This window comes from Globicephala melas, chromosome 18 (assembly GCF_963455315.2).
Source record: "Globicephala melas chromosome 18, mGloMel1.2, whole genome shotgun sequence".
Classification (NCBI taxonomy): Eukaryota; Metazoa; Chordata; class Mammalia; order Artiodactyla; family Delphinidae; genus Globicephala; species Globicephala melas.
The window spans coordinates 5366368-5383487 of NC_083331.1; the positions used below are offsets into that span (position 1 = coordinate 5366368).

General features: G+C 42.1%; 1 protein-coding gene and 1 long non-coding RNA gene across 10 annotated transcripts in view; one reads left to right on the forward strand and one right to left on the reverse strand.

Moving 5' to 3' along the window:
• Nucleotides 1-526: 526 nt before the first annotated feature.
• Nucleotides 527-16094, reverse strand: LOC132593866 (uncharacterized). The gene is made up of 3 exons (XR_011376909.1): nt 14905-16094; nt 2494-2726; nt 527-986 (listed from the first exon to the last, which is right to left on the reverse strand). It is a non-coding gene; the product is annotated as an uncharacterized lncRNA (long non-coding RNA).
• PAN3 (poly(A) specific ribonuclease subunit PAN3) overlaps nt 15832-17120 on the forward strand; it is a 116260-nt gene continuing 114971 nt past the window's right edge. For 5 of the 9 annotated variants that reach the window (XM_070044090.1, XM_070044091.1, XM_070044092.1 and 2 more), the window contains exon 1: nt 15834-16727. In XM_070044090.1, coding sequence (XP_069900191.1) covers nt 16298-16727 — 430 coding nt within the window. In that variant the 5' untranslated portion in view covers nt 15834-16297. Of the gene's footprint in view, nt 16728-17120 lie in introns of all 9 variants that reach the window. The other 4 variants (XR_004044818.3, XM_070044095.1, XM_030882603.2 and 1 more) reach the window with 2 other exon arrangements.

Here is a 17120-nt window from a genome sequence, read left to right on the forward strand (position 1 = left end):
GCGATGTGATGTAACTGATGGCTAAAGAAGATGGGAAGAACAAATGGCTCAGGCTAACTGAAATTGAAGCCGTAGGCGTTCTTGAGATCAAGGGATAGAGGCAATCATCTTTGACTCTACCCTAGAGGTCTCCAGCACAGAGCTGTCCAACAGAGATAGAATGCAACCCACATATGTAATTTGAAATTTTCTAATAGCCACACTTAAGAAAAATATTTATTTATATTTCTATTATATTATTTATATTTATTTATCTCGCTGCGCTGGGTCTTAGTTGCAGCACAGGGGATCCTCAATGCCTCGTGGGGGATCTAGTTCCCTGACCAGGGATCGAACCCAGGCCCCCTGCACTGGGAGTGTGGAGTCTTAACCACTGAACCACCGGGAAGTCCCTAGTAGCCACATTTTTCAATGAAGAAGGAACCGGTGAAATTAATTTCAATAATTTTTATTTAACCCCAAATATCAAAAATATTATCATTTCAGTATGTGATCAATATAAAAATAACTTGATATTTTAGTGAGTTTTTTTTGTACTGAGTTTTCAAAATCCAGTGTGTATTTTACAGTTACAATGTATCTCAATTTGGATGCTAAATTTTTATTTATAAATACTCGAATTGTATTTGCATTTCATAAAATGTAGACTTGAAATAGTATATTTACACACCCAGATTGTTCCAAACATACTTCAAAGTTTTCTAATAACTGAATTGAGTATCATCAGTTCTTAAAAATAAGTTAATTAAAATTAAATACAGACATTTAAAAGTTTAATTCCCCAATTGCGCTGGCCATCTTTCAAGGGCTCAGTAGACACAAGTGGCTGGTGGTCCCCGAACTACACAGCACAGCTCTGGTACAGGGTGGGCATTCAGTAAATTGTTGCAGGGGGATTTCCCTGGTGGTCCAGTGGTTAAGACTCCACGCTTCCAATGCAGGGGGTGCGGGTTTGAACCCTGGTCGGGGAACTAAGATCCCACATGCTGCGCAGCCAAAAAAAAAAAAAAAAAAAATTAGTCATGAGTTAAACAAAAACACTGCCTGAAATTTCTTCCAGAAAAAAAGAATTGTTAGCAATGGTTATCAGTTTGTTAACAACCAGAGTATTTTCAGTTTCATGTGGTTTTACTTATATTAATAACCTGAAAACTGACAGCATTCTCTGCACAGTGGAATTTGAACTCTGAGTCATCAGAGTCCCTCTGAAATGTTTAAATTCTTTGATGACACTCATTTATTTGTATTTTTGATTCGTGATAATTTGGGGATTTAAAATTCTCCACCGGGGATGAAAACCAAAGCGACTAATGAATTATGAAGTCATTTTAAGAGTTAAAATGGCAATAACTTTTAAAAACACTTTGATAGGAATATTACCTTCCTATCAAAAAATTACTACATTGATTTTGCATATTTCTAAACCACACAGATCTCACCCCCCTCTCCCCTCCCCCATACATTCCATCTTTCGTGGTTCCAGTGACGTAAGTCAGAAGTTTACATTTTAGATTGGGGTGCAGTGTACACCTGATAGACTGCAAAAGACTTATAGTACACATATGCTATTTCTGGATATTTAACAGCAAGGAAGTACTGAATGGTCATCTTATCAGTTAAGTTACTTTCCTAAAGCTAAAGCTATTTCTTTCCTAAAGCTAAAGTTATTTCTGTCCTTCTGGTAAATAGGGAAAGGGTTCTGCACAAGTATTAATAGAACCTTAACAAGCTTAGGCTGAGTTTCCAAATAAAAGCAGAGGGTTAAGGCTTAGAAAATGTAGTGGGTCTTCGCTCTTTCCGCTCCCCCCTCTTTTTCCCCCTTTCTTCTTCTTCTATTTTCTTTTCTTTCTTTTCTATTTTTTTTTCCTTTCTGAAATTAAAAACCAACCATCTAGAGCTGAGCTGGCCATGAAAGTTGAGGACATATATATATGTCATAGTATCATTACTAGCTCCAAACATTTTCCCCCTATGATAGAAAATCCCATCCACTCCGCTAGTTACTTACCTGATACTTGTGCATTTTTCATCTTTGACATTTTAATTATGTTTAGCCAGACAGATAAAATTTCTCAGCTTTCAGCAGGTAATTTATTTTCCGAGAAAAATGTTTGTTGATTTATGGGTTAGGGGTTCAAATTAAATAGGCAAACAGAATATTTTTCTTTTAAAAATCTAAATCTAAATTCCCAATGTTTTTTGGGTTTTTTGTTGTTTTTAAAGAAGTGGTACGTGGAAAAACCACAGACATTGACGGTTCTGAGTCAGAAAGTGGTTCAGAAGAGCTGGGCTATAAAAGTGAAGAAATTTTAGGAAAAATTAGCCAAATAATTTTGCTTATATTTACCTTTTTATGTATGCCAAGAGTGCATATAATAAACCCCTAGGTCTAAATAAGTCTAAAAGAGCTCTTTCTATGAATATAAAATAAAAATTCTAATTGATAAGAAGACAGTTTTCATTAGTATTATGTCAAATAACAGTGTATCTTACCGTATATTTGATGGAATGTAATAATCCAATTCACAAAATAATTTTTGAATATAGAATATAGAGATGTTCTAAAATGTAGGAATGGGGCTTCCCCGGTGGCGCAGTGGTTGAGAGTCCACCTGCCGATGCAGGGGACACGGGTTCGTGCCCCGGTCTGGGAAGATCCCACGTGCCGAGGAGCGGCTAGGCCCGTGAGCCATGGCCACTGAGCCTGCGCGTCCGGAGCCTGTGCTCTGCAATGGGAGAGGCCACAAGAGTGAGAGGCCCGCGTACCGCAAAATAAAATAAAATAAAATAAATGAATGAAGTTGTTGTATATTTCTATAGGTAGTTTAAGGCACCCAACACAATGATTTGATACATGCATATATTGCAAAATGATCACCACAATAAGGTTAGTTAACACATCCATCACCTCACATATAATTACAACTTTTTTCTTTGTGTAGTGAGAAAATTTGAGATCTACTTTCTTAGCAATTTGCAAGTATGCAGTGTTGTAAGCTATAGTCACCACATTGACTCTTGGATCCCCAGAACATACTGATCTTATAACTAGAAGTTTGTACCCTTTGGCAGTTTATATTTTTTAAACGTTGACTGGCTGCTCTTTGGAGAATGGATTGCACAAGATAAAGTAGGAAGCTAACACAATCTTCTAGGAGAGATATGATGGTGATATGAACAAGTAGTGTGGCAGGGAAGGGGAAGAGGAAAGATGGGATGTATTTTGAAGGTAGGGTGAAGGGAGTTAGGGAAAAGGGTGCTCAGGATGACCCTCAGGTTTCTGCCTTAAGAAACTGGTGTTGGAGATGCCCTTTACTAAGATGAGAAAAGCTGGCAGAAGTTTGGGGAAATAGTGAGAGTGCAGTTTTAGACATCGTATGGTTGAAAGGTTAATGAAAATTCAAGTGATAATGTCAGGTAAGCATCTTGACGTACAAGTCTGGAGGTCAGAAGAGAAGTCTGGATGGGAGAGAGAAATTTGGGAGTCACTAGTCTATGGATGGTATTTAAGCCATGAGACTGCTGGGTGAGATCACCTAGGAAGACAGTACAGAGCGGGGAGCAAAGAGAGTCCAGAACATATGCTGTCCAAATGTGTTCATGGCTCTGCAAGAAACTGTACAGCAGTGAGAAGGTTTCCCTTTCCATTGGCTCATTATTTTGTCCATTTGTTTTTTCTGGTATGTATTTCGAGAACTTCCTAAGTGAATCCTGAACTAAAGGTCCTGGGGTATTTTTTTCCCTTGCCGTCAGAGCCAAAGGGAGGATCCGGGTTTGAGGCAGGGGGGAATCTGTTCCCCATATATAATTTGGGGAACATTCTTTTAAAAAGTACAAGTTTATAAACATACAATTAGGCACAAAAGTAAATATTTATTTAGAACTGGAAAAGATATCACAACAAATTGCAGATTTTAAAAAGTTGACAAATACCAGAGATGTCACAAAATCAAGACAATCTTATTTCTACTTTAAAATTATTTCAATTAATTAATAATTAACTGCCTGACACATGCATATATTACTTCTTCCTACCTTTTCTGGCTACATAATTTTTGACTGCCTCTTTACTTTTAGAAAATCATATTCTATAGAGAGAAGAGAAAGATATTGAGTCTTATAAAACATGGTCTATCAACTTTTTTTATTATTAATAGTTTAAAATTTCTGCATCACAACTCGTGATTGACTATGCCACATGAATTTTTAGAACCGTTGTCAAATCTGGGAAAATCTCAGGAAATTTCTTTCACATACGAGCAGTAAGATTTCAGCGCTATTTCACTGCTTTGGCGCCAGTGTTGCATGCCATCTTGTTTAGAGCCCTCAGACTTCGTCAGGAAAAGACGTGTTAGATATAGAAGCAGAGAGCATATAACTTCACACGAGACATGTTGCTGTTTGTAATACTGCTCTAGGCTTTGTCCTACAAACACAGGAATTCTGACAAATTCTATTTTGTGCCACTCCCACTTTTTAAAAAATGGTTTGCTTGTGCTTGTACCTGTTGCATTACTGAACACATTCCTGACAGGAGAGGACTTCCATTTCGACTAGGTGTTGATGAGAAGCAAAGCTCCCAGCTTACAATTTCACATGTTTGATGGCTGGAAGAATTTTCTACAGACTAGGCTGTAGCTTTACACATTTTCAGTCTTGTTTCTCCTCCACTCCCCAGATACTGCATGCTTTGTACTGCAGTCCAACCTCTGGTCCTGCATCCTTGTGTCATGGTTCACGGTAAGTTGTCATGGGGAGGTAGGAGTCCTCTTAGAAGCCATTCCTATAACCTGGATGACTATGGACAACTTAACTATACATGGAAGTGACTATGAATCCCATAAGTATATTCCACTAAACCCAAACCGCATAAATATCTCCCCAAATCAACATCCCCAACATGACTCAACACAAGGGGAAGCCTGAGTGGAAAGAGACAATAGTTCTAACCAGTTGTGATTAAACCATATAATTGTACACATACCTGTGACCATGAGAACACATGACTGGGTCCCTCCCAAGGCCTTAGCAGGGCCCTGTGCAAGCCCCCTTCATTAGTTTCATAGTAAAACTACCTCTGGTCAGAGCCTGAAATCTTCAACTACAGAGGTGTTAACTGCTCACAGGTAGGTACCTCTTTATCCTCTCCTTGTGGGTGGAACAGTTATGTCCCTCCTGTGAGTTAGTCTTCGGGAAATCTCAAGGGGATGGTTTGAGTTGCTGCTCTGAAGACCTTGGTGTCCAGTTTTCTTTTCTTTTCTTTTCCCTTCTCTTCTCTTTCTAGCATATGAATACTGAGAAACATTTTTGTTCTTTTGTTTTTTTAATAAATTTATTTATTTATTTTTGGCTGCATTGGGTCTTCATTGCTGCCCGTGGGCTTTCTCTAGTTGCGGCGAATGGGGGCTACTCTTCGTTGCAGTGAGTGGGCTTCTCATTGCGGTGGCTTCTCTTGTTGCAGAGCATGGGCTCTAGGTGAGCAGGCTTCAGTAGTTGTGGCACATGGGCTCAGTAGTTGTGCCTCATGGGCTCTAGAGCTCAGGCTCAGTAGTTGTGGTGCACAGGTTTAGATGCTCCACGGCATGCGGGATCTTCCTAGACCAGGGGTCGAACCCATGTCCCCTGCATTGGCAGGTGGATCCCTAACCACTGCGCAACCAGGGAATTCCCACCCTTTTCACTTTAAAGATTAAGTTGTTAATTTTTTTTTTTTTTTTTTGCCACGCCACATGGCTTGCGGGAATCTTAGTTCCCCAACCAGGGATTGAACCTGGGCCCTCATCAGTGAAAACGCAGAGTCCTAACCACTGGACCAACCACCAGGGAATTCCCTGGAGTTGTTATATTTTATTGGTGACTTTAACTTATCAATATGAAATATTCTTCTTTATCTCTAGAAGTTTTTCTTGATTGTGTTTGTGTTATATACATTTTACCATCCTTTTATTACTTTCAATTTTTTTGATTCCTGATTATGGCCAAGTATATGATTGATTTTTGAAATCTTCCACGGTTACATGAAAGTAACATGAAAGAACACATACTTTGGTAATAGGGTACAAAGTTCTATATTTGGCTAAAAACCAAGCCAGTTGATTATATTATTAATATATTAATATCCTTGTTTTTTTGTCCACTTATCTGTTAAATTATTTTTTTACTTAATTTATTTATTTTTATTTATTTTTTGGCTGCGTTGGGTCTTTGTTGCTGCGTGTGGGCTTTCTCTAGTTGCGGCGAGTGGGGGCTACTCTTTGTTGTGGTGCACGGGCTTCTCACCGCAGTGGCTTCTCTTGTTGCAGAGCATGGGCTCTAGGCACGCGGGCTTCGGTAGTTGTGGCACGCAGGCTCAGTAGTTGTGGCACGCAGGCTCAGTAGTTGTGGCTCATTGGCTCTAGAGCACAGGCTCAGCAGTTGTGGTGCACAGGCTTAGTTGCTCCGCGGCACATGGGATCTTCCAGGACCAGGGCTCAAACCCATGTCCCCTGCATTGGGAGGCGGATTCTTAACCACCGCACCACCAGGGAAGCCCTATCTGTTAAATTCTGAAAGAGGTTTATTAAACTTTACTATTATAATTGTCTGTGTGCGTGTATGTGATTTTAACCGAGTTCTTGTATTGTTAGGTGCTTTTGGATTTTTGTATTCAATATTTATTTGGTGCCTAGAAGTTTAAGATTATTATTATTATGTGGAGTTTACCTCCTCTTACCTTTACATAATATTCCTCTTTTTCACACTTAATGCTTTGGCCTTAATTTTTCTATACTTGATATTAATAATCTCAATCTTGTTTTCTTTTTGCTTGCATTTAGGCAAACATCAAAACTAAATACACTGTTGTACCCAGATCCTTGCTATGTACTAGGTAATGTGAGGGGGTTAACGGTATGTGCCAAAGACAGTTTCTTGCTTCCAGGAGCCTCATTTTAATTTTACTAATGGCATATCTCATTAAGAGTCTTGGTTTAATACATATATTTTTCAGCACATCTCCTAATTTAAAGCTTTTCATCGAAGAGTATAAACTAAAAAGGTGCACTGAAACAGGTATCTAATCTTTGATATGGTAAAATCAATTATTAATATAGAACTATCAGCTTTAAAATTATAATAATGGACATATTATGCATCGTAGAAAAAAGGGGTTTTCCAGAGTAGGGGTGCTTGCTTAACCAACAGAAATGGTGGCAGTGGGCTTAGCTAAGTTGAAGGAACTTCTGTAAGGCTGGTGGTAGCTGTATGGGATGATAACAATGGTATACTTGATTATTGGGGTTATTTCCAAGGTACAATTAATATTAAAATTGTATTTGATTTTAATGTATTGCACAGGAATGCAATAAGAATGCGTGTCTTTAAGTCCCTTCAAAACTTGTAAAGAAAAATAGCAAATTGCTTTTACTACCACAAAGACCCAAAAGTCTATACGATGCATACAAGTATATATGTATAAGACAGTGATGAAAGACTCTCTCTTCTAGTAGAGTGTCACGGACACACTAAAAAATCTTGCAACGTATCAGTTATCTGTAGCTAGCACAAATGGGAAGGCTTTTTTTTTTTTTAAAGCCTTTACTGTATTTGTTACAATATTGCTTCTGCTTTATGTTTTGTTTTTTTGGCCGCGAGGCATGCGGGATCTTAGCTCCCCAACCAGGGATTGAATCCGCACCCCCTGCATTGGAACCACTGGACCACCAGGGATGTCCCCAAGGCTTTTGTTTTTAGTGCACCAAAAATCTGTCAAAACAAGATTATCACTAGGCAGTTGCTAATAACGTTGTATAGAATTATAGAGCAGAACTTGGAGCATAAGATGACATACGACTTTACAGATATTTATAAAGGCAGTAAATTTCATTTCTGGGATTCAGAAATAGTTCTAACTTATCCATGTGTAGTTCCCACTCTAGATTGTCTTGAGGGAGAATTTTTTTAAACTCGGGCTGCTATCATTAATAGAATCACTAACTACTCACAAAATACGACATTCCACCCCCCCCCCAATTACTGGTACTTAATACAAATTAAAATTAGCTTCTAGCAAATCTGCTGCTGGGGTAGTGTCGCTGGAGGCCACCCGGACAAAACATAATTCTCACAGTATATCCCAGAGCAAATATAATTGATGGATTATTTGTAGTGTTGAACGTAATCTTTATTGGCATGAAAATGACTTAGAATTGACCGAAGATTTACTATTAGTAAAGGGTGCTCAAGAATGAAGGGTTCTTTAGCCTTAATACGGGTAGGCAGTTGCCTACAAAATGTGTTTTTAGGGGATATGAAATGTGTGAATAATAAGACTCTTAGACAATTTTTAAAAAGCAAAGATGACCATATAATCAAATCAGTACTTTCCTTTTAGAACACTTATTATAGTTATGTGGGAAGATTACACATTTACATTCTAATAATGCTGCCATTGTTATTTATTAATTTATTTATTTTGTGGTATGCAGGAGGCCTCTCACTGTTGTGGCCTCTCCCGTAGAGGAGCACAGGCTCCGGTCGCACAGGCTCAGTGGCCATGGCTCACGGGCCCAGCCGCCCCCACGGCATGTGGGACCCTCCTGGACTGGGGCACGAACCCGCGTCCCCTGCATCGGCAGGCGGACTCTCAACCACTGCACCACCAGGGAAGCCCCGCTGCCATTGTTTTTATGAAATTATTTTCAGCATCAGCTTTTTAACCACACAAGAACACTGGCTTTATTTATATTGACATCATTATCTTTAATCACAAATGACATGGCTTGGCTCAGTAATTTTTATTATTTCCCATTACTGGCTCTGATAACTTTGGGTCATTTCCAAAAATCAAATCTTCCCTTAAAAATGAAGAATTGCTACTACGAGGATATTTTTAGAAATTCGATTAGAGTGCTTAAGTAAATCTCAAAAACACATTATAATGTAGAGTAAGCCTAGTTTTTGCCAAGATGACTACCTGGAAAGTAATATTCATTTAGATTATCAGGTGAAAGAGAAAAAAAAAATCTCATTGTTTCATCGTACTTTCCACTTCTTCCATCTAAAACCAGGAAAATTGCTGAATTTGTGAACATTAGTGCTAGAGCACACAGAATCTTGGAGGTTACTCTCCCTCCCTCCCTATTAGTATGCAATTATGGGTTTCAAAATCCTGGACTTGCTTGAGGGATACTTGAACAGAGAATCTAAGGAAATGAAATATGGATTTGATGCATTTCAGTGAAGCATGAGGAGGAAATATATTTAATCCTGAGGTGGGATATAGATAACAGTAAGAACATCCAGAATGAGAGGATTCAAACTCGAATGAGATGGTAGCAGTTCCGGAGAAACATCATAGAACAGAGGAGCTCAAAGAGCCTAAGCTGACTTATTTTGGGGCAAGTCATAGAACTTTATAGATCTTTTCAAATTCTCAGAATCCCAGTATTAACATAACATCCTCATTTTAACTGTTTCACAGGATTTTTGGGAGAAGTGAAAAACATGCCTGGTTGCTTTTGTAGGCTGTGAAACACTGTGGAATTTGAGGCATCATTATAGTACTTGCCAATATCATCATCATGTAAGTAAAGGGATGCATGAGAGAGTGCTAAAGAAGGAATATTAAAAGTAATAAAAGTTGTCAGAAGTAGAATCCCTTCTATGCAGAAAGGTGGTTAAAATTACTTTGCAAATAAAAATTTTGTTTACTCAGTGGCAGAGAGATTATTTTCACCATGAGGTTCTCATTGTGTCATTCAATTCTCAGGACAGCCCCACAAAGTAGGGATTATTTCCATTTTAAAAATTAGGAAACTGAAGCTAAGTGAGGTTAAGAGATTTGCTAAAAGCCACATGGGTATAATGTAGTAAGAACCAGGTTGCAAACCTCATTTTAATTCCAAATCCAGTGTACCTTTTTGTCTCATTAACATTACATTTTGTGTTCACAACACAAGCTAAAAGCTCAGAGGATATTCCATGCATTGTCTTGAATTATAATAAATGAATTACTTGAAATGTATTCCACGAGTATTTCTGCAAGTCCTACCATGCAGGCGACATTGAATGGCAGAGGCAGGAGAAAAAACGAGAGAAAAGGGTGACTGGAAGCCAAGAGAGAGAGGAGTGCTGCAAAAAGGGTGAACGCTGCTGAATATTCTAGAGGAAATATAAAAGAGCTGAAAAGTACACAATAAATCTGCTAACTAATACCAGCGATGGCGCTGGTAAAAAACAAAAATATTTTAACATAGCAAGGGCAAATGTCAGATTAATCTCCATTAAGAGACGAATGGATGATTCAAGTATTAAATTGCCTGTGAAGAGAAGCTGGAGCAAAAGAAGGAGCCCAATGGGAATTAAAAAACTAAAATTTTAATTACATAAGCAGGCATACATTCTTCTTCGAAAATCTGGAACATTACAGATAAAGCTAAAATGCCCTTTGATCACTACTACCAATCCCCATCCTGTTGGCAATTTAATGTTTATCTTTCCAGCTCTTTCTGTACACATTTGTACACATCCTTATAGGATATAATGATTTTTACGTAAAAGGTGCTATATTCCACGTATTTACCTGCATCATGCCTTTTTCATTCAACAGTAGGTCTTGGGGAATACTGGTGCATATAGGACCATTTATGAACATTTAGGTCATTTCCAATTTCACTGTTATCAACAGCACCTCAAATGAGCATTGCACGTATGCCTCCTTGGGCACACCAGTGCTTCTTTAGGGGAGATACCAAGAGTGGCACTGTTGGGCCGGAGGGTATGGATATTCAAAAATTGTATAGATATTGCCAAATTGCCCTCCAATGTGGCTGTGTCAGTTAGCCCTCTTACCAGCAGGGTTTGTTTCTGAGACTTTTAAAAACAAGGACAAAAACATTACTGCTTCTGATTACAAGAGGTTCACAATATGAAAGAATAAATGCCTTAAAAAGTATTTCAATGTACATATTCACATCCTAAGAAGAGGGTCAAGAGAGAGAAGACACTGGATGGAGAACGACTAGATTCCTGAGGAAATGCTAGGGCAGGATCAGAGCATGAGTGAAAGGATTAGTCCTGGATGGAAGAAGGGCCCCTCTTCTGATGAGGTTTGCCGGTGTCTCCTTTCTATGGCTGTACGGAACAGAAAGCAAGGTACAAGGGTTGCGATGGGGGACTGAAGGAGGTGGACGAATTTTAAACTATAGGGAAAATGAGAAAGCAGATGACTAGGACAATGTTTCTCAAAGCAAAACGGTTCTGAAAAAAGTGGTAAAAATTTTTCGTAAATTCTGTGTATTAAATCCTGCTTTTATATGGATCTTCTGAAAAGTTTTTTGAGGTGCAAGTTTCTTTGATTTATGGACACGATGCTGAGATTCAATCAATACATGAAACTCCCGGCTGTGAAAACAAAATAAAAAAACCCAAAGGGCTATTTTTTCAACCAGCCCTGGGGAAGCTAGGTGATAGTCGGATGCCGGTTTCAGAAAGTTTCACCGTTCTTTCCACCCTCTGCTCCTCTTTCCTCCAGAAGGAAGTTGATCCTAGTGATTTCAGCCCACGCATTAAACAGGAAACAATAAAAAATGTATAGAATTCATATTTTCCTAAAGGGAACTTAAAAACTTCTGATACAGGGCTTCCCTGGTGGCGCAGTGGTTGGGAGTCCGCCTGCCGACGCAGGGGACACAAGTTCGTGCCCCGGTCTGGGAAGATCCCACGTGCTGCAGAGCGGCTGGGCCCGTGGTCCATGGCCGCTGAGCCTGCGCATCCAGACCCTGTGATCCGCAACGGGAGAGGCCACAACAGTGAGAGGCCCGCGTACAGCAAAAAAACAAAAAAAACTGCTGCTACATGTTATGTACAAAACTGGTTTATGCCACATTAACAGAGAATCACAAGTTCGGTGTTGGTACTTTTTGTTCCTCTTTGTATTCAGTTGTATAGTAGTTCCAAATTCAAAGTGAGAAAAGCTGCTCTGTATCAAACCTCTAAGCAATAAATGTTCTATTTTAAAAACGGCAGGTTGCCGGTCCAAAAAATTAAAAAATCCTGCTTTTCGATAATTACAACATATCAACATATTAAAGACTCTGAAAAAGACTTCAAGTTGTTTGAGTTTCTCAAACTTTCTCAATAACAGAACTTTTTCCTTTGTGTAATATCAATTAACATGCTGTTAAACCAGTCTTCCATGAAATATATTTTGAGAAACACCGGACTAGTGAAAATTTAAAGAAACGGCCAACAACAAATGTCCAGCTTGGCTTCACAAAATTAATTTATTGAAAACAAAATGAAACCAAAAATACAGAGAACAATTTAACAAACAACCATGTACTCACTCCATAGAAGGAAAAGGTTACGATTAAATTACAATAAAGTTTATTTATTTATGGCTGTGTTGGGTCTTCGTTGCTGTGCGCGGCAAGCAGGGGCTACTCTTCATTGTGGTTTGCGGGCTTCTCATTGCGGCGGCTTCTCTTGCTGCAGAGCACGGGCTCTCGGCGTGTGGGCTTCAGTAGTTGTGGCATGTGGGCTCAGTAGTTGTGGCATGCGGGCTCTAGAGCGCAGGCTCAGTAGTTGTGGCGCATGGGCTTAGCTGCTCCACGGCATGTGGGATCTTTCCTGACCAGGGCTCGAACCCGTGTCCCCTGCATTGGCAGGCGGATTCTTAACCACTGCGCCACCAGGGAAGCCCTTACAATAAAGTTTTAATGCTTATTTTCTATTATAGAAATAATATATGTTCATGATACAGATTTGGGAAGTAGAGGAAAGATAGGAAGAACCTACTCTGTCATCTTGTCATCTTAGCAAAACCACTGTTAATGTTTGAGACAGTTACTTTAATCTTTACTTCTATTAAGCTTTTTATTGTTTACATCATCACAATAAAACAGCACATACAATTTTGTATCATGTTAAATACTTACACTGCATCATAAGCACTGTTGCACAGTTCATGGCTTTTTAATGGCTGCATAATATTCTCTGTGAATAGTGCACTGTTTAACCTTTCCCTTTGGTTTTAGAATTTAGGTTGTTTGCAACTTTTCTTGTTTGGCTTTCATAAGTCATACTGTAACAAGTATACTGTAGCATAAAACTTGTTATTTATGGCTACCTTCTAGGATTTGTTTGCCAAGTAAAACAAGAATAGTTCAAAGGTGATGCACATTCTCCAGGCTCCTGAGGAAACACTGCTAACTTGCTTTGAGGGTGCAGGGTGGGGGGCGGCTGAGGCAGTACCATCAGTGCTGCACTAAAGAGCCTGTTGGCTCTGTTGCCCCGATTCATCTTAGGTTTCATTTTGTTAGCACTGCTCCATGTTTTCCACTGATGGAGATTTACAAATCCTAATCTGTCCCTTATCACACTGCCTGTCTCCACTGGTTTTGCAACAACACACTGCAGATCTGCTATTCTTCATCTAGGCAGTAGAAAACATTGTTTTCGTTAAAAATAGGTTAAGGACAGAGTTCAAAGCAGGACAGTAAAGACCATGCTGACATGCGTCAATTAATTAATACTCTGGATATTGTTCAAGGAGCTCCAAGGCCAGCTTTATCAACATTTTGATTGACTAATCAAAGAGTACTAAAGTCGCCTAACTATAGCAGGATCTTAGCCTACGTTTCTCCATCTTGTTCACAGGGATTTAATAGAAAACTTTGTCAAATGTGGTATTGAAGGATGATCTACTTTATCTTTGGCATTTCTCTCATGATTCTGGTAACTCTTGAGGACGAAGGCTGTATCTTACACATTTCTCATAGCAGAGCCTAGCACAGAACTTGCTTGGTACATAATACACAGTAGATTCTCAGTAAAGGTTTGCTGGAATGACATGCTTAATTTGTCGTGAACTTAATGAATCTCTTGTCTCACCACAGACACCACTTTCCTTTCCAAGTCATCCAGAGACACATATGCTTATTTTAGAAATGGTAAAATGCATAATGGAAAGAGCACATGTTTTGTGATTAGTAGGCCTGAGTTCAGGTCCTGGCTTTGCAAGGATAAGCTGGTAACTGTGTAACTCTAGGCCTTAAGTTTGTTCATCTATAAAATGGTGATAACCCACCTTCTTTACTTTCCTCATAGGGTTCTTATGAGAATCAAAAGGGACATCTGATCATGTTATTAGTTGACTTTTTAAAACCTTGTGATAACTTTCTATTGCCCTCAAGAAAAAATTTAATCCTTTAACATGCTTTTCAAGGATTTCGTGATATGGTCCCCACTGTCACCATTCTAACAATCTAAGCTCTTTTTCACCTCAAGGCCTTTTGCACAAGCTGTCTGCTTTGCCTGGAAGGCTCTTTCCTACGCTCTTACATGCTGACTACTAGTAGCAGCAATACTACTAATAGTGATAGCTACAACCTACTGAATCCTTACTAAGCATGGGATACTTTATATGCATTATTAGTTTCTCCTTTACCAAGTAGGTAGTATTCTTACCTGGCTTACAGATAAGACACAGAGAAGTGAAGCAACTTACCTAGAGTAACACAGCTCTTAAGTGTCGCCACTGGGTTACAAACTCAGATCTGTCTGAATTCAAAGCAGATGTTCTCAAGTCCTGCTATTAAGCTATCAGCTTTCTCCAGGAAGCCAACATCTTTAATATCCTCTAATAGCTAGTGTGAAAAGGTTAGCACCTAAGACACTCATTTGTGATGGCCTGTGTACCATGTGTCTCCCCAAGGAGAGAATAAACAAGCCATCTGAACTCAGACAAGACTGCATTTTGTTTTCTTTTGCTTCCCCAGCTCTGAGCTCAGTTCCTGGTACACGTGATGGGCATTAATAAACATTTGTTGAGTAAATATACATGTGGAAATATTTTTAAACAGAAAGACACAATACAATGTTATTACTACTTCGAATTTAGCTAAGGAACGTCACCAGGCTTACCAGTTTGTGGTCTATGGAATCCACTTTCCCCCTTTCTGCAGTGTAGTACACTTGCTTCTAGCCGTTCTTCTGTGACCTCTTCTGTTTGCCACAGTTCCTCAAATTCTGCCAACGAACACCCCCCCTTCCAATTGCCTTTTGAGAAGACCTTTCGCAGAGGAGAAAAACTAAAACGTTAAAGTTATTTTCCCTTCATAGCAACTCCTTAAAATTCCTTAAAACTTTTTTTTTTAAAATAAATACAGCGGAGCATAACATCAGCGATCGGTGAGGGAAAAAAACTCTTTTAAAAATGAATTTCGAGTCAAGACTAGGCCGATTGGAGAAAAGAAACCCAGCGCGATTTTAAGGGAAACCTTCTGGTGCTGCCTAGGCAGCGGTGTCCCCAGGTGGCATCTCATTGTTCATAATATTTTACTGAAGGCTTTCAGTAATATAAATAGAGAAAACAGGTGCTGCACTCAGCTGGGGGTTTGCCCAAATCAACCTTCTCAGATTCGATTTTTGGAATAAAAGGCCCAGGAGTTTTTAGGCAATCAGTCCCGTAGTTCTCATCACCCACAGCGGGAAGGAAAAAGAGGAGGGAGGGGAAAAAGCGAGGGTGCGGAAGCGTGGCGAACAGAGCTACTCTCCCAGCAGAGCAAGGGCTTGGGCTCCGGCCCCAGGTGCGGCCCCTCAAAATGACAATCACATTCTGTAAATTTCGTCGTTTCAATTAAAAAATGACGCCTGGCTTTATAAACAAGAGGACATACGAAAAAGGGAAGGCATTCGCCTCGTGAGAACTTCCCGAGCCGGCTCGGCGTCGGGGATCGCCGCCGCGGTCCGCCCGTCCAACCGCCGCCGGCTCGCGGATGCCCAGGGGGCCCGACGCCAGGCCAGGATAGCCCTCGCGCTCCCGCTACCCACAAGCCCCTGCGCCTCGACGCGCAGGCGCACCGGCGACGGCCGTCTCAGGAAGAGGAAAATGGAATAAACAACTCGGAGGAACCAGAGCGCGAGCAAGCGAGTGGAGGCAGAATTTAAAAATAAACCGGCCCCTCCGCCCTCCCCGCCCGTTCGCCGCCGCCGCTCCCCCTCCCCGAGCCCGCGTCCTCGAAGTCCCCGTCCGAGCCCGCGCGCCCACCCCGTCGTCCCGCGCGGCCCCTTTAAGAAAAGAGAACGAGAGAGTGAGTGAGAGAGAATCCCAACTCTCCCCCTCCCCTCCCCTCCTTCCTACCCCCTCCTCCCTCCCCTCCCCCCCCCTCCCCGGGCGGCTCCGGCTCCCGCAGCGGGACAGACCCACCCGCCCAGGCATTTCTCCGGCACCGGCAGCGTCTTCTTTCCCTCCCCGGTCTATGGTGGCGGCGGCGGCTCCTCGGGCGGCAGCGGAAGACGAGGCTGCAGCGTTGCCATGAACAGTGGCGGCGGCCTCCCGCCCCCCTCGGCCGCCGCCTCCTCTTCCTCCTCCTCGCTGGCGGCGGCAGTGGCGGTGGTGGCCCCGCCTGGGGTCGGGGGTGTCCCCGGCGGGGCGGCGGCGGGAGTGAAGCTGAAGTACTGCCGCTACTACGCCAAGGATAAGACTTGCTTCTACGGGGAGGAGTGTCAGTTCCTGCATGAGGACCCAGCCGCCGGAGCTGCCCCGGGCCTCGGCCTCCATAGCAACAGCGTCCCCCTGGCTCTGGCGGGCGCGCCCGTGGCCGGCTTTCCTCCCGGAGCGGTCCCGGGCGGGGGAGCCGGGCCGCCCCCGGGGCCCAAAAAGCCGGACCTTGGGGGCCCGGTGGCAGGAGCCGCGGCCGGTGGAGGAGGCGGCAGCGGGGTCCTCGACGGACCGCGGCTGGCAAGTGAGTGTGGTCCGGGCTAGGAGGGCGGCCTCGGCCTCGGGACGGCGGCGGAGGGAAGGCCCGGGGCCGGACGAGGCCCTGCGACCGAGCCCGGCCCGCGGGTCCCCCCTTTCGCCTCCCTCGGCGCTCTGAGAGGCCTAGGCCAGGCCCGAGCCCTCCTTCCGTCTTCCTGCTTCCCCTCCCCACAGCCTTCGGCGAGCCCGGGAGCAAGGGGAGGCTGGCTTCTTGGGAACGTGGGTGGTGGACTGGGGTGGTGGAGTGGGGGCGGGGAGGAAGGGGGATGGGTTGTGGCGTGCGGTGTGCGGGAAAGGGGGTGTCGTTTCCGGGGGGTGTGGAAAGGGGCTGGGTTTGTGGGCACACGTGTTCTGCGTGCCCGTGTGGAGTGGAGTCGGC